The sequence below is a fragment of the Moschus berezovskii genome, chromosome 6 (assembly GCF_049115385.1).
Source record: "Moschus berezovskii isolate FMDL1 chromosome 6, NW_MosBer_1.0, whole genome shotgun sequence".
Taxonomy (NCBI): Eukaryota; Metazoa; Chordata; class Mammalia; order Artiodactyla; family Moschidae; genus Moschus; species Moschus berezovskii.
In genome coordinates, this window is record NC_142465.1 from 115,101,079 (window position 1) to 115,127,980 (window position 26,902).

The 26,902-nt window shown below is 45.7% G+C and overlaps 1 protein-coding gene across 2 annotated transcripts in view; it reads left to right on the forward strand.

The window, feature by feature from the left end:
• Window positions 1-26,902, forward strand: part of GRAP2 (GRB2 related adaptor protein 2) — a 66,546-nt gene that overhangs the window by 27,593 nt on the left and 12,051 nt on the right. The window contains exon 2 of one of the 2 annotated variants that reach the window (XM_055396342.2): window positions 20,021-20,112. In XM_055396342.2, the coding sequence (XP_055252317.1) occupies window positions 20,035-20,112 (78 nt within the window). In that variant the 5' untranslated portion in view covers window positions 20,021-20,034. Of the gene's footprint in view, window positions 1-19,794; window positions 20,113-26,902 lie in introns of those variants that run through there. The other variant, XM_088837502.1, reaches the window with a different exon arrangement.

The window sequence follows — 26,902 nt, forward strand, 5'->3', positions numbered from 1 at the left end:
AAGTGAGCTCATTTATCACCAAGGAAGAAAGACAGTCATTCCATATTTACCTGTTAACAAATTACCACTTGCAGTGAAAATACAGCAGAACCCTCTCACTCTGTGAATAAATGTGTTACTCGCCTTGACCAACCCTCGGTCGATGGATAGCCACTGTTCTCTTCAAGTCGGCTTAATTTTCTCTCTTTGGTTTTGTTTCCTTGAAGCAAAGAGATCCTTGGTTCTTTCTTTGATCCTGCTTTTGAGGAATGTGCCTGTCTCCTTTGAGTCTGTTTGTTTTGTGAGCTGGTTCGATTAACCCCTTAGCGTTTATCGAGGAATGTATTGTGTTGGGTGCTGTGGGTTCCTCTGAAATCCTCCCTGTTTGAACATTGAATGGAGTCACTTATCTGAATGCTGACTCCTTCCTAATCCATGGGTTTTCCTCTGTGTTGATGAGGGCATGAAATAGTCGCATACCAAGAGATAGTGTAATGTGGTAAACTGAGCTTCAGTGCTGCAGTCAGCGAGCCCCAGAGCATGAAACAGTACAGCCTTGGGCACATGGCTTCTCTCCTCTGAACCATGATTCCTTGTCAGAGGTGCTGCTGAATATCTCTCTATATATCTAGACCTCTCTCTAATAGAGCAGTCTATTCCTTGCTGTCCTCCATAATGAGATAACCGCCAGACAAACGAGAAGAGCCTGGTTTAACCAAATAATGCTGGAGCAAATTACAAATGGCTGTAAGAAGGTCTTTTTGGCCTGAGCATTTTAGTGGCATTTACTGCAGTGTCTTTGTATGTCATTTAGTTACAGGGATAAACCTCTTTAACACACACCAAGCTCTTGACCAGGGTGGACAATACATCTTACATCACTTTTTTCTTTTTAGTCAGGTTACTTTTTGCTGCTAAGTTGCTTCAGTTGTGTCCGACCCTGTGCAACCCCATAGATGGCAGCCCACCAGACTCCCCAGTCCCTGGGATTCTTCAGGCAAGAACGCTGGAGTGGGTTGCCAAATCCTAGGAAGTGGTAAAAGGGAAGCTAGAGGTCCAGTTACTAGAATTGTACCAATATCGGTTTCCTGGTTTTGATACTATAGTTTCGTGATATCTTTATCAGGGGAAGCAGGATGAAGGGTAATAGGGGAACTCTGTACTCTCTGAAACTTCCTGTGGGTCCATAATGATTTCAAAATAAAAAGTTTAATGAGAGAGAAAGAAAATGGTGTGGCAATTAGGAGTAATGAAGGCTCATCTTGGTTTCGGTCCCCAGCTAGGCAAATATTTATATTTTGTTTGCCTTTTCCTCCCCTTTTCACATACAGATTTTGTGAGCAGTCAGACATAAAAGCCAGGGTTCATTTCTCTACAGAAGGGAAGAAAGAGGTAGAATGAGCTAGGAGGACCCCTGCCATCATCCCCACACCCTTTACCTGCACAGACTTACCTTCTGCCTCCGTACTCATCTTGCCCTTCCTTCCTGTTCAAGGGGAGAGACCTCCCCTGCTGCTCCCAATAAACTCCTTCATCTGTACAAGGCATCCATGCCTTCCCACTGTTCAAGGCTCATCCGTCTACATAATCTCCCCCTGTGATTCCTTCTGACCCGGGGTTTTAACAGCCGTCTAATGAGAATAGCTCCCGAAGTTATATGTCCACTCGGACCTTTTTGCTGAGATCCACACCTACAGACAAGAAAAGACGGAGACTAGGAATCTCCGCCTCCATGTTCCTACCTAGACGTTCTGAATTTCAGACTCCTTCCAAAGGATCACTTCTTCTTATTTTCTCTTACCTCCAAAAATGTCATCTCCATCTACCATACTGCCCATAGAAGAAAGATGAAAGCTGTTCTATTACCACTCTACCCAATAATGTAGCCGCAGGACACATGTGCTATGAAGTACCTCATGTATGGCTGGTCCAAACCAAGATGTGCTGTCAGTGTAAATTATGCACCAGACTTAGCTCAGAGAAAGGAGATGAAATATTTTTATATCTTAGACTGATTTCTTATTGAAGTGATAGTATTTTGGACATATAAGATTAAATAGAATAAATTAACATTTTTCCTTTTCTTTTTAAATGTGCTACTAGAATATTTTCAGTTACATGTGTGGCTTGCATTTGTGATCTGTGTTCTATTCTATTGGCTGGTCCAGCTCTAGACTCTTCTCTACCTTTTAGTTACTCCTAATTGGTCAAAATCACGCTCACTTGCTGAGTTTGGGAGAAACTCAGGCCCAAGGCGGAGAAGGCAATGGCAAGCCACTCCAGTACTATTGCCTAGAAAATCCCATGGATGGAGGAGCCTGGTAGGCTGCAGTCCGTGGGGTCGCTAAGGGTCGGACACGACTGAGCGACTTCACTTTCACTTTCACTAATTGGTCAAAAAGTCCCAGTGACACACCTGAGTTAAAACGAGGCTTACCATGTGAGCAAAGTGGGCTGAATTTGAATTCTAGCTCCACTAGTTTTTGATGCCTGTGAACCTGGGGCATCATCTAATCTTTTTGAGCCTCAGTTTCTTTATCTACCAGATGGATTAAATGATAGCTCTTATTCCTCAGTTCAGTTCAGTTGCTCAGTCATGTCCGACTCTTTGCGGCCCCTCAGGTTCTTGTGAATGAAGAGGATAAATGTGAGAGGACTTACTATGGAGATAAAAGCATAGGAATGCCAAGAAAGAGCCCCGCCTCTCACTGTCATAGTTCAGACTCTCATCATCTCGGGCCAAGCCTCCTGTAATAGTTCCTTCGTCTCTAGTCCACCATGCCCTCTAACCCTGCACACTGCCACCAGATTAAACATTACCTAATGCAAAGAGTATCAAAGCGTTTAGTGAGTCTCCATCACCCTTGGGATAAAGTCCAACATCCTTCCTATGCTATGCAAGGCCCTTCATGACCTGACCCCACTGGAAACACCAACCCCGCCTCCTGCCAATCCACAATGGCCATCATGAAGCAGTTGGGCGCCCCAGCTCCTACTGACACACACCTCTGTCTGTGATATACACGCCCTCTACTTGTCCACAAGGCTAAGTTCACTTGGCACCTCTTTAGGGAAGCTTCCCCTGGTCCCTGCTATGCCTGTACCCATACCAGGAGCCAGATATTAGGATCCACTCCTGTAGCTCCTCACCCACTTGAGGTTTGGCTCCATTGTCACTCTTCTCTCGCTTATTTGGTCGACCTGTCTGTCTGTCCTACAAGACTCTGAGCCATCTGAGGGTAGGATGTGTTCTCAGATCCATGCCCGATCTCCACATCAAGCGTGGTGCCTGGCACAATGCTGGGTATCTCCTATAGAAGAATCTCCTGTACTTTAGCCGTACACTCGGCAAACATTCACTGATGCTTGTTGAGTGAATGGATAAAGTACAGGAGATACTCCCGAGAGGAAGAAGGAGAGTGACAGCAGTGAGGTCAAACAGCAAAAAATCTGAAGACTAACCCGAGGAGAGATGGATGCTTCTTGGTCGTGCAGACAGAGAAGAGAGAGAGGAAAGAATCTGGGCAGGGAGTCAGTCATGAAGGATTTGAAATGAAAGACTATAAAAAACAAGATCATGAAAAGAACAGAACCACATTTGGTACTGCTGGTGGTTTAGTAACTTCCTCTGCAATGATTCCAGGAAGAGACAAGGCTCTAGGAAGGCAAAATCATATAAAGAAAGGATGAGGTATCAGCAGCCCATTCAGGGATTATTTGTCATCAGGACTAGATACATGGCTGATACAAGTAAATGTCAACCTGATGACTACGTGATGAGACTACTAATAATTTACTGGGGCCGGTGCCCGGGAATTTTTTTACTGTAGTGCAAATGCCAAGCATGGAAATTTTTGACACGTTATAGATAGGAGAGAGCAGATAGTGAATTTGAGAATAACGATGCGAAATGCCAGAATAATCACAAGAGAAAAGTCTGAATGCATAAGAAGGTTTAGAGGATTCCAGCTTTACCATAAACATGGATTATGAGAAAAATCACTTATGAAAAAGAGAAATTCCAATATATAAAACCCACTTATCAAAACACTTAGCATCCCAGAATGCATAATAGTAATAACGTGTCTTTGAACACACACACACTATCAAGAGCAGCAAATAACACCAGAAAGGTAGAGAAAGTGGGAAGTATGACATTTTGTGGCTCACAGGGCATATGAATGGGAAAATACGTTCTTCTACACACAAACCACAACCTCCACAAGAACGCCTAAAGGCTTCATTCGGAGACCTCAGTTCTCATCCCTCAGGAGAACCTCCACCACACTTTTCATGTAAAAGATCTCAGGGGACAGGCCTTGTGTGGGGAGAAGGGGCAGCAGGGAGAATCTAGATGAGAGGGTGAAAAGATCAAGCAATCCTTGGCCATTGTCCTAGACTGTGAGCCAGTCTATACGTTCAAGAGTTCTCTGGACAAGGTAAACGTTTAGGATACACTTAGGCTAGAAACAATTTGTTGTTTATTTGAAAATCACATTGAACTGGCAGTTCTGTGTTTTATCTCACACCCCGACTTCATGAGATATACACTTCCTCGTTCGTCCTCCCCTTGAGCCACAAGTCTCAATAATTGAGGAAAATGCAAAAGTCAAAACAGCTAACAACGTTGTGCCGGGCCCTCTGCTGAGTGGGTTGGGGGGGATATATCACTTGTTTTTCCCCAGGACACTATGAGGCAGGCACTCATCTTGTTCCTGACTTTTTACAAATTTTATTTACCCACTTATTTTTGGCTGTAATTGGTCTTTGCTGCTCGTGGGCTTTCTCTAGTTGCAGTGAGCAGGGGCTACCCTCTAGTTGTGATGCTCAGGCTTCTCATTGCTGTGGCTTCTCTTGTTGCAGAGCATGGGCTCGAAGGCACACAGGCTTCAGTGGTTGTGGCTCATGGACTTAGCTGCTCTGCAGCATGTGGAATCTTTCCAGACCAGAGATCAAACCCATGTCCCCTGCAGTGGCAGGTGGGTTCTTAACTACTAGATCACCAGGAAAGCCCCATTTCTGTTTTACAGATGAGGAAACTGAGGCTCAGAGTAATTAAATAACTTGCTCAAGGTCACCCATATAGCCAGTAGTTGAGCCAGGATTTGAACTCTGGCAGTCTGACTGCAAAGCCTACGTACTTGCTCATCTCACTTGACAAGGCGACAACAGCCGACAAGGGGTAGAGACACTGAGTCTCCAAGAAGAGTAAGAGAGAGTGAGAGCACAGGGGACGAGCAGGGATCTCGTGACTGAGGCCTTACAGGAGCAGCTGAAGTTCAACCATCTGCCTTTATTCAAGTTAGAGGAGTGTGCCCACAACTTGCAGTCCCACTCTGGGACTGGGAGCTTGATTAGAAGGGCACCAGGTGAATTTCTTCAATCCCCACTGAAGCCCATCTGGGGGCCCTTGTACAGTAGACAACCTGCACAGCTGTACACGCATGGCAGCCTGAGTTGGACGGCAGGAGGAGGACCCGTACGGAGGAAGGGTGTGGATGGGCTGCTTAGAGAATAACGAAGAGCCATTCACTAAGGCACATTTGCAAAGGGCAGGTGGTGCTCGGAAGTCAGTTTAGAGAGACAGGTTGGAAAGAGATTGCTGAAGGCCTGAAATGACAACAAGAGAGTCTTATTAAGATTTTTTTTTTTAATGTGGACCATTTTTTAAGTCTTTGTTGAATTTGCCTGTAATATTGCTTCTGTTTGATGTTTTGGTTTTTTGGCCGCAAGTCATGTAGGATCTTAGCTTTCCGACCAGGGACTGAACCCCACATCGCCTGCCTTGGGAAGTGAAATCTTAACCACTAGACCACCAGGGAAGTCCCAAGAGAGACTTGAGTGGATCTGGGAGGTAGCGTGAAACAATTTGTTGTTTATCTGAAATTCACATTGAACTGGCTGTTCTGTGTTTTATCTCGCACCCCGACTTCAGGAGATAGACACTTCTTCATTTGTGCTCCCCTTGAGCCACACATCTCAGTGACTGAGGAAAATGCAAGAAGTCGAGATAGCTACCAACGACTGTGTGCTAGGCCTCACGCTGTGTGGGTTGGGGGATATATCACCTGCTTTTCCCCAGCACACTATGAGGCAGGCACTAGTCTTGTTCCTGACTGTTTTAAAATTTAATTTACCTATCTATGTCTTTGAGTGAACTCCGGGAGTTGGTGATGGACAGGGAGGCCTGGCGTGCTGTGATTCATGGGGTCGCAAAGAGTCGGACACGACTGAGCGACTGAACTGAACTGAACTGAACTGACATTGACAAGTTCTGAACAGAAAAATGACCCTCAGAAAGTGTGTGTGTCAGGACTCTTCAACTCACAGGGGTCTCTGCTCCATCAAGCAGACAGCATAGGGTGGAGGGAGGATGGGAGCACATCAGCTAATGTGACAGCAGCTGATCTGCAAGACGAGAGAAAAGGAAGCAACAGACTGGAAAAGAGGACAAGGAGCGGGGAACAGCAAACACACAAGAGGGAAAGTGAGTGCGAAGCCGGATTTCTTCCGCTTTGTATTTCCCCAAGTGCCCCTCAAGGAAGAGTCGACCTGTTCCAGTTTATTTTCTTCTCCTGAGGGTTGGAAAGGGCCATGGGCATGGCAGAGTTTGCTTTCATAGTAAGGCATCTGGTTGCATTTTTCATGATACCCTAGAGAACAAGATAAGAAAGACAGGTAGAGAGATAGCTACTGTAGCTGGCAGGTTCGCAGTTGATACACAAAAAACAGTGATGAATAGGTGAACCTGGAGGGAGTTTTTAGGGAAGGAAACAAGAGTTCAGAGATAACCAATTTGTTTATAACCACACAATTATTAAATGAAGGAGCCAGAATTCAAACCTAACTCTGCTTGATGCCAAAGCCCGTGTTCCGTTTATTATGGAATAAAGACCAAAAAGCCATCGAATTTGCCTATGAAAAGAGAGTTGGAAGAGATAACCAAGAGGAGGGATACAAATCCACACCTAGAAAAGTTGCGATGAACTAAAGACTTACCAACAGGGAACAAAACCAAAAAAGTCAGAGAGATTAAAATTGCACCTCACATTTGCTTTCCCAAAAACATCCCCTGAAGAAGAGGACAAGCCTGGCTTGACCCTCCTTCACATTAAGAAACACTTGGACTTTTGTTGTAGTTGCTATATCCCTCACAGCCAACAGTGTGACACCACTATAAAAATCTTGTTGCTGTTCAGTCGCTAAGTCGTGTCCAACTCTCTGCAAGGCCATGGACTGCATGCAGCACAGCAGACTCCTCTGTCCTCCACTGTCTCCCAGAGTTTGCTCAAATTCATGTCCATTGAGTCAGTGATGCTATCTACCCATCTCATCCTCTGCCTCTCCCCTTCTCCTTTTGCCTTCAAACTTTCCCAGTATCAGGGTCTTTTCCAATGAGTCAGCTCTTTGCATCAGGTGGCCAAAGTAGTGGAGCTTTAGCTTCAGCATCAGTCCTTCCAATGAATATTCAGGGTTGATTTCCTTTAGGATGGACTGGTTTGATCTCCTGGCTTTCCAAAAAACTCTCAAGAGTCTTCGCCAGCACCACAATTTGAAAGCATCAATTCTTCAGCACTCAGCTTTCTTATGGTCCAACTATCACATAAGTACCGGAAAAACCATAGCCTTGACTACATGGACCTTCTGTATAGATCAAACAATTAAATAGTCCTATACTACTCAGCCCAGCTGAAACCACATCTTGAATCCCGAATCCAATTCTAGGTAACACATTTTGAGAAGAATATTGGAAAACTGCAGTGTGACCAGGAGAACAAGGAGTTAGTGTGGTGGAGGACCTGGGATGATGGGAGAGGGTGGTATTTAAGCGAAGACACAAGAATTTGGGGCTTGCAAGCACCATCTTATATTTTCTTTTCTTCTTAGGGAAAAATTCAGACTGAAAATTATCATCAGACATTTTGGTTTCATGTAACCAATTAATTCACCAAGCTGTTAGTCTGTTCCTTTCATGTCCACCTGCCCCACCCCCGCCATGCCCATTCTCTATCATCTTAATAAATTAGGAAAAGACCAACTTTCTGAATCACTTTCAGCTTTGAGAATCCAAGATTTAGGGCCTACTTGAATAAAACTGGAAATTAAGAAAGAAAGAGAATGACTTTAAACAAGGCCCATACAGGTGTTCTTCTGTTCAAACAAACTCAAATTAAGACTTACATATCCAAAAAGTAAGAATATTCCAGTTATCCATTTGATGGAAGCAATTCACAATATCCTCCCTTCTGTTGGCAGCTTTTTAGTACCTTTATGGGGTGACTTGATCAATAAAAATGTAATTACCTCCAATTTCTCAGGGATAGACATGAAATGAAGGAAGGCAAGCTGTCATAAGGGTTCATGTCCGCTTTTGCAAGCTTTTGTGACCAGTGAACTAAAACAGCGACCCGCATTCCAGCACTAAATGGGGGCTGGGGAATATGAGTAAAAGTGACAGGAAGATTGAAGTAGCTGTGGTCACTCTTCCCTTTGTGCTTTGGTGACGTTAAGGTGGTCCCGAGCACAGGCGGTGCGGGAAGGAAGAGGGGAGGCTGAGAGCATTTGTGTGTTTGTGAATGGTGTTACATCCCTGCTGACAACAGAGTAAGAAGATGAAGGCTTTCAGATATGTGATAAACAAGCCAAGCTTTCAGAGCCCAAATCAATAAAAACAAATGTGAAGCGAACAGAAGGGGGAAAGGGAAAAAGAACATGAAGGCACCATAAAATCCTGGTGATAAATTCCAGAGGAAGTCATGATGTGAATGGAAAATAGGAAGTGAAGAAATGAAGCCTGGAGATTTGTCAAATGTCTGTCGGTCTGCCTCTTTCTTGCCTTCCACTCACACATACCACCATTCCCCCCGGCCCTCCGTACAGGGCTCCTTAAGCAATTTCTGATTCTGTGTGGGTATTTTTAATGCTTCATTCCTGGTTGGGTTTCGCCAGCAGGTTTCATGGTGTTTCTGCAGACAATTGTTATTGCTTTAGGAAACAATCAGGATAAAATGAGGAAGTAGCAAGTGATAGATTCGTCTTGCAGCAGAGTCAGGCTAGAGGTAACATCTCAGCAGGGTGGGCTCTTTCTGTTTCATTTTTGTTGCTGCTGTTTTGGATTGATGTTTTCATGGAGTTATTTAAATAAGAACAGTATCAGTTCAGTTCAGTCGCTCAGTCATGTCTGAGCTAAAGCTGAAACTCCAATACTTTGGCCACCTCATGCGACGAGTTGACTCACTGGAAAAGAGTCTGATGCTAGGAAGGATTGGGGGTGGGAGGATATGGGGATGACAGAGAATGAGATGGCTGGATGGCATCACCGACTTGATGGACATGAGTTTGAGTGAATTCCGGGAGTTGGTGATGGACAGGGAGGCCTGGCGTGCTGTGATTCATGGGGTCGCAAAGAGTCGGACAAAAATAAGAACAGTATAGAAGATTTTTAAACAGGGGCATTTTAGATACATTTTTTTCTAACTAGATTCATCGTACGTTACACTGATGTTTTGAAGACCCAGAAAAAGAAGTTGAAAAAAAGCAGAACAGGGACTTCCCTTGGTGGTCCAGTGGTTAAGACTTTGCCTTCCAGTGCAGGTGGTGCTGGTTCAATCCCTAGGATCCCACATGCCTCAGGCCAAAACCCCGAAACACAAGTCAGAAGCACTATTGTAACAAATTCAGTAAAGACTTTGCAAATAATGCACGTTAAAAAAAAAAAAGAAGTAGTAGAATACGTTGTAGGAAAAGGTGATGGTGGGAAAGGTTAGAAAAACGTGGCATCACAAGAGAGAAATGGAGGGAGGGAGAGAAAGAGAGGGAGAACAGAAAGGAATGAAGAGAACAGCTCCTGATGAGTTTATCAGCTGAGATCGTCTCCACGTCTGCAATTGCCTGAAAGCACAATTGCTTGGTGTAAGGTCAGCCAGGTTTATTAGAGTCTTTGCTCTTTGACCAAAGAGCAATGGGCTTGAATTTTGAGGATCCGTGAGAATTGTTCCCATCAATTTCTTGGCTGAAGGACAACAAGCCAGGAAGGTTCAGGGGGCCCTACGCTAGTTAGCAATTATCCTGAACTACTGCAGGACTTGCGTATTTTGCTAGGACAGAGAAGAAAGAGCACAGCCTTAGGAGCCAGCAGACATGTACCCTCATCTCTCACCTCATTTTCTCATTCATAAAGTGTGAATGAGGGAATTAGCTGGTGGTCCAACTGTTAAGCCTCTGTGCTTCCAATGCAGAGGGCACCGGTTTGATCCCTGGTCGGGGAACTAAGGTCTTATATGCTCCGTGGCACAACAAAACATATATAGAAAATGTGAATAATAATAATGATTATGATTGTGCATTTTGCAAACAGTGGCCCTTTGTGAAGCCCTTGGCACGTAATGGATCATATCGATGAATGGAACTTAGCCTTGGCTGGTTCTTGTTCCTAGGCATTGGTGAGGCATGTTCCCTGAGGTCTTCCTACAGGGAAGAGCTGGCACTTCCTGTTTCAAGATAGCAACACAGTGACTGAGCTCTGGGCCCACAGATAAGGTTCAGAAGCCAAATCAGTTTTGTGTTTCTCAAACTTCCATTTCCCCACTTCCCTCTGGTCAGTGCTATCTTTTCTTGTTACTTACTGGATTGTCTTGATTACAGTGCATTGTGATGACATTGCAGCCTGGGGTCCTCAGTAAGCAGGGAGAAGCTAACACTTGCCCAGAGGAAGAGGGGGCAGAGATGGGGGCCTTGGAAAGCTGCAAAGGAGTATATGCTTGTGTTACGAGTTTTGACATTTTTGAAGTTAAAAAATTTTTTTTTTCCTTTACAAAACAGAATGGTAGATAGCTAAGAGGCAAAAAGTGCTTTGGAGAAAGATGTACTAAACTGTCGATTCCCAAGGATGAGCCATACCCTCTGTATTATCTTCCGGAAACACTGTGCTGCGGGGTGAGAAATCTCTCAAGCCCCGATGAAGAAACTGTAGCACAGAGAACTTGTTTTCCCCTGCTACCAAGTCAGCAACAGACTTGAGCTTTGAAACCAGGTCACTGTGGCTGGCAGCCTCACCTGGCAGAGCGACAAGACGGGAGAAAAAGAATTTGCTTGAGTTTGAGAGAACACACACACTGCGTTTAAAGAAAGAGATCTTTTTCTTACAAAAAGCTTGAAAATGAATGAGATCTTATACAGTATGCTTTGAGTTTAACAAGAAAGTTGTGTTTTATAAGCTGCACTGGTGCTGATGAAAGAAAAGTAAAGTAACAAATATTCGGAAGAAAGAAGAGCAAGCGACCCTTCTTCTGTTGTTGCTGTTCAGTCACTCAGTCGTGTCTGAGTCTTTGTGGCCCCATGGACTGCAGCACGCCAGGCTTGCCTGTCCTTCACCGTCTCCCAGAATTTGCTCAAACTCATGTCCATTGAGTCGATGATGCCATCCAACCGTCTCATCCTCTGCCACCCTCTTCTCCTCCTGCCCTCAATCTTTCCCAGCATCAGGGTCTTTTCTAATAAGTCGGCTCTTCACATCAGGTGGCCAAAGTAGTGAAGCTTCAGCTTCAGCATCAGTCCTTCCAATGAATATTCCTTTAGGATTGACTGGTTTGAGCTCCTTGCAGTTCAAGGGACTCTCAAGAGTCTTCTCCAGCACCGCGATTCAAAAGCATCAATTCTTCGGCACTCAGCCTTCTTTATGATCAAACTCTCACATCCTTACATGACTGGTGACCCTTCTCCTGGGCATCACTCAATTTACAAGGCAGGGGAGGGGAAGGAGCTCACAGGGACTGTCTCCTGACTTGTCTCTTCCCTCTTCTACCTTCCTCCCCTTGCCATCCTCTGCCCGAAACAAAACAAAAAACCTTAAGGAGGAAAAGAAGAGCTAATTTTAAGAGAGGAAAGCATCCTTGAGACCAGTGAAATCTCCGTAATCCACAGTGACAGACAGGGACCAGCAGAAGAGCAATTTGATTAAATAAGGATATCAGGAGCTTAGAGGGACTCTCTAGTTTGTGTCACGTTTGTCTGTTATTCTTTGAAATATATTTCTTTAGCTTCCAAACATGGAAACCAAGTGCCTTCTAGCTGGGGAGGTGATTCCCATTTGGAAAATAGGGAAAAAAAATCTCAGGACAAATCCAAGGGGTCTGGGTGGGGCTGGGGATCCCAGGTTGGACTGAAACTGAGAGGCTGGCAGAGGGTCTGCAGGAGGCCCTGATGGAGAGAGATGTTAGAAGTTTGGGCTGGGTACCACCAGCCTTTCAGTGGATGGTTGTGGACTGAGCTTGAGTCCATCCCAGGCAGCACGCCTTCCCTGCCCATGTTTCCTATCCCACTGCCTGCTGCCCATTAGCTACCTAACATCAGGGACTGCTCTGTTGCTGCTTTCCTCAATGAAGCATTTTGAGGATGCATTGTTCTGTGTGGGACACACCTGTGCAGGGAAATGGCACGTTCCCTGAGGCTTCTGTTCATAAGCCACTTCCTAGTGGCTCCAGGACTGGCATCAGCAGGTCAGCCATCAAGGAATTACTGTCCTCGGACAAGCTTCAAAGGCCCCCTCTAGTTGCATGTGTTTACCAGGGCAGTCGTGCCAGGGAATTTATCCTTACCCAGGGCTTGTTGTTGTCACTGTTGTTTAGTCACTAAGTTGTGTCCAACTCTTTTGTGACCCCACAGACCATAGCTCACCAGGCTCCTCTGTCCATGAGATTTCCCAGGCAAGAATACTGGAGTGGGTTGCCTTTTCCTTCTCCAAGGGCTCTTCCTGACCCAGGGATCGAACTCATGTCTCCTTCATTGGCAGGCAGGTTCTTTACCACTGAAGGGAAGTCCTTCCTGGAGCTTAGGAGGAGGAAATAATGAGTCACCTGGAGACAAGAGGAAAATAAGAATGTCCCTGTGGACAAAATCATTTTAAATGGAGGCTTTTAGAAAGCACTAAAATCTCAGCCAGCTAGCCAGAAATGGTTTGGTGAGGTACATTTTGCTTGTCTTGGCTCAGTCTGGTTGCAATAAAAATCAGAAATGTTTCTATCCCATGGAGAGAGTACCTATGGAAACAGGCCAGATCCTTCTGAGAAGGCCTTGGAGATGCTAAACCCAAAAAGGAATGGTCCTGCCTCTCTGACTTGGGAGATCCGGAAAGCATAGGAGCTGTTGGTTGTAAACTGTTTAAAGGAGAAGCCCCTGGTGGCTGCTCCCAAGTTCATGGCTATCTGCCATCGATGGTAGCAGCCATGATTCCAATTCCCACTTTACCCTCCACTCTTGACTTCAGATCCAAATCTCCAGAGAAAGAAAAGGGATCTTATGAAAATAGGATTGGAGGCACTCTATTGTAAGGGTTCCAGTGGACGAGTTAGGAGTAATTCAAGAGCAGGCTCAGAAAAGGAATCTGTAAGCCTTGTAAGATGTTCAGCAAGAAGGTTATTTCCAACATGGCTGGCTGATTAAGAGGCACCCTGTGAGCAAGAATTCTGCTGGTTTAGAACAGAGTCAAAATGTTGTCATTTGAGAACCCAAAGTGAGGAAAGACCAGCCTTGATCTCTTGGTCACGCTCAGCCTTTTTCTTTTTTTTCCACTTTCTTTTCCAAAAGAGATTGATTTGGGTCTCTAGAAGAATATATAAGCCAAGTTAACAGGTGAGTGACAGGTAGTCGTCCACCCTGTATGTGTGTGTGCATGTTAGTCACTCAGTCGTCCCACTCTGCAACCCCATGCACTGCAGCCCACCAGGCTCCTCTGTCCATGGAATTCTCCAGGCAAGAATACAGGAGTGGGAGTGGGTAGCCATTTTCTTCTCCAGGGGATCTTCCCAACCCAGAGATTGAGCCCAGGTCTCCTGCATTGCAGGCAGATTCTTTTATCATCTGAGCCACCAGAGAAGCCCCGTTGTCCACCCTATGAATATGAATTTTCAAGAAGGGCCCTCTATGACTTTTCTCGCTGTTCAATGCCCAGTAAGAGGTGATAAACAAAGGCAGAAGAGCTCTAAGCACAGCTGGAAGGTTAAGATAAAAGAAAACACACAGTTGAGGTTTCCACACACATCAACCTAGACCCACAGGCAGGAGTGAGGGGCTGGTCACTTGGAGATGAGAGGGGACCTGCTTCCCAGGGAGCTCAAGGAGAACTGAAGCATCAGGAAATGTGTAGCAGCAGATGTCTTCTGATTCTTTTCCATCGAAGCAATTCTGTATTTTATGGCTTTGAGAGTCTTTGAAATGTTAAAGTTTATGCCTTAAAATGCACCAGAGACAAAGAAGACAGTCGCCAACCTGTCTGGAGAAAGATTGTGAGGGACTCAAGATGCATAGAAAAGTTACGAGACGAAATCCATGGTTTGGGGTGCACCATTGCCCTCTATTGGATTAAATAAATCAAACCTTTAATGTGGGTGCATGTTTCATTATCTCTGGCTGAGTCTGCCAAGAAGTCAGGGCACCTTTGAGTGGGAAATTAATCGATCCTTGTAAACGGGTCCTTCCTTCAGCTGCCCCTCTTCTGAGGAAATCAATTACAGTTGTAATTCTGATGGCAGGTCGTTCATCATGTTGCCAGTCTCTCAGCGAGCATTTGCTAGGTGCCACTAAGCACTGGTGAGGCAGCACAAGGCATGGAAGGAGAAATAACAACAACTGCTACTACTGTTCATCAGATACCTACTGGGTGGCAGAGTCTTTATACACATTTACACACAAGACCCCCATGAAGTAAGGGTGGCTGCTGCCGGGTTAGGAAGGTGGGAGGAGAAGGGGATGACAGAAGGTGAGATGGGTGGATGGCATCCCTGACTTGATGAACATGAGTTTGAGCCAGCTCTGGAAGTTGGTGAAAGACAGGGAAGCCAGGTGTGCTGCAGACCATGGGGTCTCAAAGAGTCAGACACGACTGAGCCACCGAACTGAACTGAATCGGGTTGGGGACGAAGAAGCAGGATGCTTGGGAAGTAAATGACACATCTGAGGTTCAAATCCAGGTTCATCTACTCCTGAGACCCCAGGAAGCTTACAGACTACCAGGGGAGATTGGATATAGCTAAAAACATCTACATGGGACTTCCCTATCCAGTGGTTAAAACTACTCTCTTCCACTGCAGGGGACACAGGTTTGATCCCTGGTCCAGAAACTAAGATCATACATGCCTCGGGGCATGGCCAAAAATATATAAATAATAAAATAAAAATAGCCTATTCCCAAACTCTCTAAAAAACAAAAAGAAAAATTTTAAAGACTCTACGGGGTCTGTAAACTATGGCCAGTAGGTCAAATTTGACTCATGTATTTTTTCCGCAAATGAGATGGTTTTCACTTTTTTGAACAGTGGGGGAAAATAATAATAGTAATAACTTTTGGCATGTAAAAATTATATGAAATTCAAGTATCAGTGAGCATAAATAAAACTTGTTGTTTTTCAGTCACTAAGACGTGTCTGACTCTTTCCGACCCCGTGGATGGCAGCACACTATGTTTCCCTTAACCACCTCCTGGAGTTTACTCAGACTCACGTCCATTGAGTCGGTGATGCCATCCTGCTGTATTGGAACCCAGCTCCGCCTGCTGGTTTACTGTTCTCTCAGGCTGCCTGCCTGAAAAAGGACAGACGCCTGGTCGTGGCATAGTCTGTACAGCCCCCAGAGCTGAAAATCTCTTCTCTCTGGTCCTTTGCAAAAAAGGTCTGGAGGACTACTAGTCTATACCCAGGCTTCCCCAGTGGCTCAACAGGTAAAGAATCCACCCGCAACGCAGGAGATGAAAGTTCAGTCCCTGGGTGGGGAAGATCCCCTGGAGGAGGAAATGTCAACCCACTCCAGTATTCTTGCCTGGGAAATCCCATGGACAGATGAGCCTGGTGGGCTACAATCCATGGGTTCGCAAAGAGTTGGACACAACTGAGCCCGCGCATGCGCAAGCACATACACACACACACACACACACACACACACATGAGTCTATACTCCAAGGTGAAATGTTATATATCAATATATATAGGTTTTTACAAAGCATTTGGGGGTTAAGAAAAGGGGAAACTAATATTTATTTAACCCACCATGTGAAGTGGGAGAAGAGATACACAGGTGCGCTCTATTTTAAGACTCAGTGCAAGAAAACCCAGCCTTTAAAACAGAGAAATTAAAAGGTAGCTATTTGCATAACAAAATTTCCCTTTCATTTTATAAAGGGATTCACCATGGGGTTCCTTTGTAGAATGAGTCTCCATAATGCACGCTAATATGATTCCATTTACAAATACTCTCTTCATAATAACTCTTCAAGAACAGATCTTTTGTGTACAGTGAGGCTTAGCGAGGATCATTTTTTTCCCGGCAGCATAAGGTTTCCCACATCTGAAAAGTCACTGACCTTGTCAGTTTAGGCGGGCAGGTGGGGAAGTGCTGCCTTCCCACTGACTCCAAGAAGGGCTTTGCCTGGCAGATTGAAAGGGTGAGGATTTCAAGCATGTGTGCCTGGGAAATCCCATGAACAGAGGAACCTGGTGGGATACAGTCCATGGGGTCACAAACAGCCAGACACGACTGAGCACACACACACAGGATTCCTTCTTTCCCCAGGTCCTGAGCCTAAATCTTCCAACAGCTCTGTGCCGTTATGCAAACACTCTTTTTCAGAGATACAGAAAACGGAAACCTTGGCTATTCATGGCCAAATTAGGAGGAGCTGAAATTGTTCAAGAAGTTGCTTCCCTGGTACCACTTTGATGGAAACTATGTGTTTCTTCTGAACACATCCCCTGACTCTGGCTTTCAAATGCAGACTCTTTTAAAGAACTGTCTCCCAACTTTTGTTTTCATCCTCTGGTGACATATTTTAGAAGTAGATAAGCATCCGTAGTATATAGCCTGACTGTTTTTCAGGGATTTTGCTGGAACAAGAGACTTAAGTGGAAATACAGGGGCAGATAAAATCGTGCTGAGGGCATCCTGTTGGCACGCGGGGTGATCTATGTCGCGGGGCTGCTAATCGGCATTCTGTGCCGTTTGTAAAGTGGGAGAGGGAGAGAAATGCAGAGGGCTGGTGAGAAAACAGCCAGCACCTGGGGCAGGAGCCCTACACAATTCAGAGGCGGGATCCCTGGACAAATGGTCCCATCCCCGGGCCTGGGGTGAATGGGGGGGAAGCGGCTGACAGCGGCTTGGCACCTGAATGCTGTCACTTCTTATTCACATTCTATGGCAGGTAGCAATGCAGCCACTTCCAAGACTGATCACTGGAAGGGAAAGCACATTTAACCCATCTGTGCGGCTCTCTGAAGGGGTGTCTGTCTTTATGTTCCCCTGAGGTCAGGAGCACTCTACTGCAAACAGCAGTGAGAAGGCTCCACTGAGTTCTTGAGTTCTTGAGGCTGCCGCCCTTTCTCTCTCTGCCCCCCCCCCAACTTTTCTCTCATGGAATTGTTGCTACCACGTTTTATCTCCATCATTTATTACTTTTATCTTGCAGATACAGTATGTAGTAGTGGTAGGTACAGACTATCAAACAAAATGGATAAATACTGAATTAACTGTGTTAGCTCTGTTTTCTTTTTCCTGGGTGGTAATTTTTAACTCTTCAAAATTAAAACTAATGGATAGCAAGGAATAGGATATCAATTTCCACGCATTTTTATGATCAAACAGAAGACCAACCCCTGGGGCTGGCACATTTACCATTCTCTGCTATTAGGGAAGCAGAGAACAGTAAATTCAAGGGAAGAGCTTGCAAAGCCCTGTGATTTGAACGAAAAAGGAGCAACCTCCCACCCCTTCCAGCCGGGGCATCTCTCTGCCACCAAGCAGCATATGAACAGATTTGATTTCACAAATGGAAATGGGATGCAAGCAAATTTTTTAAGAGTGATTTCATGAAGAGTGGGCCTGTTTAATTGGGTTTTCTGAGCCAGGATTAATATTACAAGCTGGGGAGCTCTGCAGTGTGCCTCTGCTGTTGGCTTTGGAACACCACCTGCCTCCTGGGGGAAGGCAGAGAAAAGTGCCACCATTCAGAAGCAATTTTCCTTCTGCTTCCAGCCTTCTCACTGAATGACTTAGAGCCAGCCTGGACCAAGCATCCAGGCCTGATCTGAGTTATATGTAATGTAGGAAAGATCTTTCTAAGCTCAAGGTCATCTCTAGAGCATGCCTTAGATTCTTTTTTTCATCTCTAATGTATGTGATTTTCTAATATGTCTAGCATTTGCCCTCCCCTTGTCTCCATTCTGCTTATTAAGGTAAATTTGCATAGAAATGGGATCTTGGTTTTCGGGACCATTCACCTGACACTTGATCTCCTGATGTGACCAGTGTCTGCTGCTGATACCCTGAGGGTGACCCACAGGAACCCATCATCCTGCAAACCAGAGGCAAGGCCTTAATTAGGCAAAGCTTTGCATGTGAAAGTAATGGGGTGAATCCAATCAGCAAAAGCATTTAGCTTTCACCCAGGAGGACAGAGTACTCCTTCCCGTTGAGTGGGTCATCCCAGGTCACAAAATTTTTAATTTGCCTTAGATGGGCAGATGAAGAAAGTGTATAAAAAGTATATAGATTTTGAGTCTGGAAATAAGTTTTGGCGGGTGATAAAGCTCAGGCAGTGAGCTATGACATTTTACTTTGGCTTTGAAATGTTTTTTGCTTAATATGTCTTTGGGATTGGTAATGTTCATCCCTGCAAATGGCCTTTGGAAGACCAAGCAAATGTGGAGAATCAGAGGAGGCGCCCCTTGCTATCACTGCTGCAGCAGTCAGCTTTAATCCCCTGATCTATGCGAATCACCACTTCCCACCCACAACCACCTTCCTTATTTACCTAAATCTCACTTGGGCAGAAATTCCCACTGAGAGGACAACTGTGGTCCCAGTTTACTGGTCATAGAAAGTCTGTTAGGTTTGAAGGTTTCTGAGCTACAGGGTTTCATACTTAAGACAAATTTTGCAAAACATTAATGCCAAACAGCAGCGTTCAAGACGGTGTCCTGACGGTGAGCAGAGAACCGAAGAACTTGAGGGTCATGGAAAATAAGCATCAAATTTCAGAGAGAAAACTTTATAGGAGGTGGGGAAAATCAGAAGAAAATTATTGTGGCTTTTGGTTAGGCTGCCTTTGCTGAGGATAAATTCATTCTACAAAATTATTCAAAAACATAAATGCTACTCACTCGGTTTTGTCTTGGATAACATCTGGTGTCTATTATTTAATTTCATCTTACATCCTTCTTCATTGAACATTGTGATCACCCTTTTACAAACAAGGAAACTGAGACTCAAGGAGGTTTATTTACTTGCACAAGATCACACAGCTGTCCATCAACAAAACCAGGACTTTGCTCTTTTTCTATTACACCCCACTGTCTCCTAAAAAACCAACTATATTTTGTTTGTAAGTTGACATTTATTTTTATACAGGTCTCACATATTATTAAGAGGGGCCAATATTTTGACTCAGTTCAGAGGCATGAAAATGAAAATCTCCAAAACGTGTTGGCTTCCATAATAATAATAATAAAATTTGGAATCTGAGTCTCCCAGTTCTAAAACAAGAATGCTTTCTACTCTCAAACCATGTAGAAGATGGCTAAGTTCCCCACTGACCAACGCTGTCTAATTCTCTTAAATGATTCAGATGTAAAAGAGAAAATGGCATCTGTCTAATTAACACCGCCTGGTTAAATATAGCTGCTGAGGGACAGTGTTTACAGAACAGTCCTTCCAGTCCCTCAGGCCCCACGGTAGCAACGATAGCAAGTCTTCTGTCCTTATCAACCGGAAACAGAGATGCCCCAGAAATGATCACAGGCCAGGACAGCAAATGGGGATGAAAGGAGAAGGGGAAGGCGGTCACTGGCCTTCATTTCCTGCTCCTGGCATCTGAGGATTCAGAGAACGATGTCGGAAAGCGGATCCTAGGGGCTCAGGCAGCTCTTTCTGAAAACAAAAACCCTTCCTGTGTGTCTGCACCTCCCTCTCCAGCCTGGAGACATTGGACCCTCCAGTGCCAACTGCTAGGACTGCCCTTCTCCTGGCAGAAAACACAATGACCACATTATTTTTCTTCCAGCTTCACGTTACAACATGGAAGCCATTGCCAAGTTCGATTTCATGGCCTCGGGAGAAGATGAACTGAGCTTTCATGCTGGCGATGTTCTAAAGGTAGGTGACATGGGGCCCAGGAGAGCCGGGGAGAGTTTAGGTTATTCTGGTCTAATTGCTGAGTTAATCTAACAGTTGAACTGCTTGAACTGTTTCTCAAGAAACACAAACAGTTCTTTCAAAATCCGAAATTCACCTCAACCAAAAAGGTTTCTTCTGAGCACCCATGCACTAGCCACCAGGTGGGGTGATGGAAATCCGATTGGTATAAGCCACCATCCCTGGCCTGAGATGCTCGTGGACCGGAGGGGGAAATACATCCGTGTGCAGGGCTTCTCACAGATGCTTTTATCTAAGTACTCAGGAGCACAGGTAGGGGACAAGTGATCCCACCTTGAAAGACGGAGTTGTAGGAAAGGGTGGCAACGTCAGTTGTCTGGGAAAGCAGTAAAGGCGAGTCAGGCTTTTGGCTAAAGCTCAGAGATGGTCAAGCTCAGGCAGAGTCTGGTCAGCACTACGAGGCTCAGCACGGCTGGAACTTACAGGAGGAAGGTGTGGGTGGGGACGCCTGGAAAGGCTGCTGGAGGAAACTCAGGTCAGTGAAGGCCACTCACACCCGGCCACTCTGGGGTTTCTCAAAGCTCGTCTTCCACCCGCACTTGACTTGTAGTGGCAGTTTGCTGAGCTGAAGAGGCCTTGGACTTCTTCCACATTCCACGCGCCACACTTATATGGACTCTGCATCTCAGCGTGCCAAATAGCATAAGCCCTTAAAGAAGTGACGGGAGAGTCTGTGACACCCATGCCCTGGCACCCATGCTCTGAGCACCTCGGATAGCCTGATCCCCAGTCCTCAGCAGTCTATATGGCCACCGTTGTCTCTCCATTAAGATAAAAGTTTACTATGGAAATAACCTTGTCACACGTGAGCAGGGGAATCGGAAGGTATCTGTGGGTCACAAACCAGGTGGAATTTGAACAATCCCCTTCCCGCCCTCTTCCCAGGTAGTGCTAGTGGTAAAGAACCCGCCTGCCAATGTAGGAGACGTAGGAGAGGCAGGTTCAATCCCTGGGTCAGGAAGATCCACTGGAGGAGGGCATGGCAACCCACTCCAGTATTCTTGCCTAGAGAATCCCATGGACAGAGGAGCCTGGCGGGTTACAGTCAATGGGGTCGCAAAGAGTCAGACACAACTAAAGCGTCTTAGCGTGCATGCATTCCCTGCTCCGAGTGTTTATCCTTCTAACTGCCCTCACTGTGCAAGATCTGGCAATGCGGCTGCCAAGAGCACACCTTCAATGCTGGAGCTTCTTAAGGTCAAAATACTGCTTGGGCTGCTGACCCAGGAAAAAGCGTCCTTCAGTTCTTTGGGACCTTACCAAGGTCACTGAGGGGTCTGGGACAAGGTGCGAAGTCCCTCCCTTCCCTGCTGGGTTCTGTGACCACGCGGTTATCAACCGCTCTGCAGTGTTCTCACCCAAAAGAGGCCCCTGGGAGGTGGGTGTAGGGGCAAGTCCCAACTTCACCTCCCATTTCAAACCAAACCATCCGGCTTAAGTTTTCCCTATTCTCCAGAAAGGGAAAAACAAAAAGCAAAAATCTTTCCTCAGCTCTGCTTCAGCTCCTAATTTCTTTCCTCTCCTTCATGGCCACACTGGGAAGAATTCTCTGTGCTGGCTGTCTCCACTTCCTCACTTCCCATTCACTGCACTAGACCCTCTGGAATCTGACTCTTACCCCCAACACTCCCTTAAAGTCCACCAGTGACCTCCTGAGTGTAGAATGTAAGGACCCTGCTAAACACCTATAGGACTTGACACTGCTAACTGTCCCTCCTTGCATCTGAAAGGAGCCCTGTCCCACCCCGAAACACTGTACACAAAGTGTTTTCCTTTTATCCTGTCTCCCGAGCAACACACTTCTTCACCGGAGAGGAGCCTGGTACCAGTCAAAAGGAAACCGGATGATCCATAAATGATTCCCATATTGTCAGTATCACCCACTCTCCCCTTGACTGTTCAGACTATTGCCATATCCCCTTGACTGACCTCACTGTCTCCTCTCTCTTCCTCCTTCATTTTAAAAACTAGACCCAGAGGGATTTTTCTAGAAGATAAATTGAATCATATTACTTCCTTCCTCAGAAGTGTTCAGTGGTTCCCTGTGACCAGTAGATGGAAATCTAAGCCATCTGAGCTCAACCTACCACCCAATCTCATCATGCTCGAGTGCAAGAACATGTATACACACACACACACACACACACACAAACATACATACACATCTTTGTGTGTGAAATGGCCCAAGTCACACTGTAATACGTACACTGTCCTTTTTCAGGCTCTCCCTGTACTCTGAATGTCCTTCTTCTGCACACATGCGTCTGACCACCTCTGCCAGGGAACCCTCATGAATCTTCCCCACCCCCCACTACCCCAGTAAACTCATTACGCCCTCTTCAGCTCCTCCATGGCATTTCACACACTCTGCTCAAGGTATTCACACCCTATTTACAAGCAGGCGAGCTTCTGCTCTCTGCACTGGAGCACCACCTCTGCTGCTCTCCCCCCATGCCATCCTGATTGTCTGGTCTCATAGTGGCCGCTTCACTCCCCAGAGCTCTGCAGGGGTGGGGGCTGGGCCTGCAGAAAGGCGAGGAAGAGTCAGTGAACGAATGAATGAGTGGGCCATCCCGCCGCGGGTCTGAGAGCAGAGACTTGCTGGGTTCGTCTTTGTGTCTTCCCAGCACCTAAAACAAGTCACGGCCCCAGACAGGGGCTCAGTACATATTTCTTGAGTTGTTAAACTGTGTTTCTGCACACTTACTTAGAATTCTCTCAGAAAGCCAAACCCTTCCTTCCTTTCAAATTCTATCCACTGCAGCCATAGTGGTAAAGAGGAAAAGGGATGGAGCTTGTTGGCTGAGTCTCATGGAAGGTCTGTATCATGGTGGTCAGTGGGCCCGCCTGTGGGTCTCTGTGTACAACTGTCTCCTCCAGATACGGGTAGCAAGCCCCAGGAGCCTGGAAATCGGTGTTCTGTTTCTTGGAGGTTTTTTAGAAATTGTTTTCAAGGCCAGTTCTTGACTACCTCAGCAATGCATTCCTGAGTGCTCTTTCATGTTATGCCTTTTGTTCTAAAACACTAAACAGACTTTTTCATTAGAAGATACAAAAACTGTCTGATTTGCTCATCACCAGCTGCCCCCTGTAGACTGTGGGTTCCCCAGGGTGTAGGCCCCAGCTTATTCATCTCTGTATTCCCAGCATCCAAGTGCAAACAGCAATTGCTCACTAGATGCTGATCCCAGAATGGCGAACAAGATGGCAGACATGGAACTCTAGCCAAGTGACTGGGTCCCACTTCTCCTGTGAGAGAAACATTCCGAAAGTCAGGAGTTGAATGTTCATGTGCATATCACGACCTCTCGACCTGCAGCTGCGCCTAGCACCCAGCTTACGTTTCCCACTCGAATCTGCCAGTCATTATTAAAAAATGTCTCTCAACCCAGGGCATCTCTATGTGGTTCTGCAATTCATCTAACACGACCCCATTTCTTCCCACTAAAACAGCAACCAAAGAGCCCCACAGAGTTAGTGCTACGTAATTAACTTCATCAACACTTCTGATTTCTGCTATGCCTCTAAGAGCTATAATTTCATCCAATTTTGAAATTCTTCCAACCGTACATTTTGTCCTCTTCCCACGTCTAACTTATTCTCAGGCCACGTAACCCAGAAAATGATTCCGGCAGGCAACAGCGTAAGAGTTAAGTTACAGCGAAGTTGAGGGTAAAACCTCACAGGTTTAGGCCAAACTCCTTGCGCAGGTTTGCACGATGGGGACAAGAGATAGAGAAACGGAGATGGGGAGATGAGAGGGACAGGAAGCACCAGCCCTGCCAACAACGGCGGGAGGAAACCACCACCCCCCAAAGACTCTTCTTTGCCGAAAATGAGATTTTTTTTAAACCCTTGCCTTTTATACCTCATAAAAAGCCTATAAATCCGCCTCTTTGGGAACATGATGTCAGACAGACCAAGCACCAGGTGGTGAGGAAAATGGACGGCGCTGTGGGATAATCTTTCGGTGGCTGGAGGGTGTAAATGAGTAAGAGCCACGATTACTAAAATTACAGCCAGTTTTGGGTCAGAGAGCTAAGTGCAAAATGTAGTTCCTACTGTGATGAGCCCATTTCCAAATGGCCTTTTGTACTTCATACCTGTTCACCTTGGTATTCAACATTTGCTGCCCAAGCCACATGTCTTCCCGTGTGATGGGAGAAAGGAATTCCAGAGCCTTGAAATTTGGAGGAGATGACACAGAGTCAAATGCCCTTGTGTTTCTTATGTGATGATGATGCCCTGGTGCCGAGTTTCCTAGTTCTTCTTTTGACCTAGATTTCCTGCTCCCCTACCCCCGCTACCCCCCTCAGCACACACATACCCACACGTCCTTAGCGATACCAACAGTCACATTTGATGTTAGAAACTATAAAGTTTCCTTTTCTCAGCAATTCTAGAACTCAAATATGGGACACGCTTTTATTTCTTCAGAACAAATGATCACATTCAAAACATACACATAGAACCCTTTAAAGAACTTATCAATCCTCCCTGTCCTTCAGACATGGAGCTCTCCCCCATAAGAATATCACGTTTGACAGAATCATATTTAAAAACACAGCCTGTACTCTCTGGAGGACATCCAGGGACGAGGGCACATTTGATCCTCGCATCAGCTCCGTGAAGGGGCTGCCAGTTTTTATTGCCCCCATTTTGCAGATGATAATTGACTTGACTGAGGTCAGACATCTGGGGGACCAAGGACCCAAGGACCAAGGGCTTCTCCTTCCAAACTCAGGAGTGATATTAGAACTAGGTCATCACTGCTTCTCAATTACATTGCTCTCTTCAATTCTCTTCCCATCTCTGGGAGGCAGAAACCAGAGGTTTCAAGTCCACCCACTTTTTGGATGACTCTGAAATCCAGCTCCAGTCCCCACCTCACTGCTGAGCCCAGACACACATCTCCAATGCTCCCTGAGCTTTCCTTCTCTGAGGGTCCTGGGGGCAACTTGATTCACCCGCAGACGATCTGAGGTCCCTGAGCTTTCCCTCAGACCTGTTCCTCCTCCTGTCTTTTCTATTTTGGTAAAAGCATTACCACCCACTCAGTCTCCCAAGCCAGAAATCCAGAGCCATCCCAGAATCCCCTTCTCCCTCAGCTCCTCAAATAGTCACGAAATCCTGCCCATTTGTGCTTCCTCACAAAAAATCTGTCCTCACTTCTACCTAGCCCAGATCCCCTTCGTCTATGCCTGGATGGCTACATTCCTCTTCCTACACTCTCTCCCCTGACTTCACCCCCCCCAGTCCATCTTGAAGTGATACCGCATGCCTTTCTTAACACTGATTCTCACTGCACTGTTTCCCTGATGAAAATCCTTTGATGGCTCCCCATACATTTCAAGATAGAAATCCAGACTTTTGAACATGGGTTACAAGGCCCTGTAACCCTGGTTTCCTCTCTCTCTACTCCTGGGGTCACAATCTAAACTTCCGCCAGATTGAGGAGTTCTGTCCCAAGAATGCACCTCACTTCCTCACGCCCCGGAAGTAGTTATTTTGGCATCAGACTTCGCCTAGGTAACTTGCCTGGACAACCCAGGCAGTCCCTGCTCCAAGTAAGCTTTCCTATCCATCTTCTGCTTTCCTCTTTATCATTTCTCTTCCATCAGTTAAGACGTTTTCAGCTATGAGAAACAGAAACTTAAAATGGCCTAAACAATAACAAAGATTTATAATTTCTCACACAAAGTCCAGGCATTGGAGGGCTCCTAAGCAGCTAATTCAGTAGCTCCATGACATCATCAAGGTTCTTCCCATCTTTTTGTTCTGCCATCTTCATTTTGAATTATTGTTTGAGTCTGCACTACATATTTTAGAAATATTCTCAGTAGAGGAGGGTGGAAAGAAGTCAAATATTTGTCTTTTGATGATAGGAGATTTTCTGAAATGACCAGAAGCCACATAGAGCCAAGTCTGGAGAGTCATATAAGTAATCAAGGCAGGTGATAACATTTGGGGTCATGGTCAAGATAAGACCTTATAGTAACGAGAAAAACTTCTGGTTTTGCCTATGATCGCAGTCTAAAAGCAAATTTAGAAAAGGTATTCTGGGTATCTGGAGTTATGTCCAAACTGTGTAAACATGGAATATGAACACAAAGAGTTACTGTTTTCAAAGCTAGCCCCCACTTGATGTTTAAGTTTTAATCTGCTAGCATAAAAAAGTAAGAACAAATTAAAATTGTGAAAGGTTCTCAGTTACCTGGCAGAGAAGGAGAAACCACCTGCCTAGATAAGGAGCTTAAAGTGCTAAGATCTAAGACACAAATCTTCAAAACAAGACAAGAGGGGTTCAGAGAAGCCCCTGAGCACGGAGTCTGGGAGGCCACACCAGGGTGGAGTCACATGTGGGGGTGGCCCGAGTGTACAAAAATAGTTTGGGGACAAGAGAAGCCAAACTCCAAAGATAAGCCTGCTGCTCCCCACTCCAGTGGTTTTGTGGTTTCTTTGGCATGTGTGTGTGTGTGTGTGTGTGTGTGTGTGTGTGTGTGTGCGCACACTTAGTCGTTCAGTCCTGTTCCAGTCTTTGTGACCCTGTGAACTGTAGCCTGGCAGGCTACTCTGTCCGTGGGATTCTCCAGGGAAGAATACTGGAGTGGGTTGCCGTTTCCTCCTCCAGGGATCTTCCCAACCCAGGGATCAAACTCTTGTTTTTTATGTCTCCTGCTTTGGCAGGCAGATTCTTTACCACTGCACCACCTGGGAAGCCTTCTTTGGC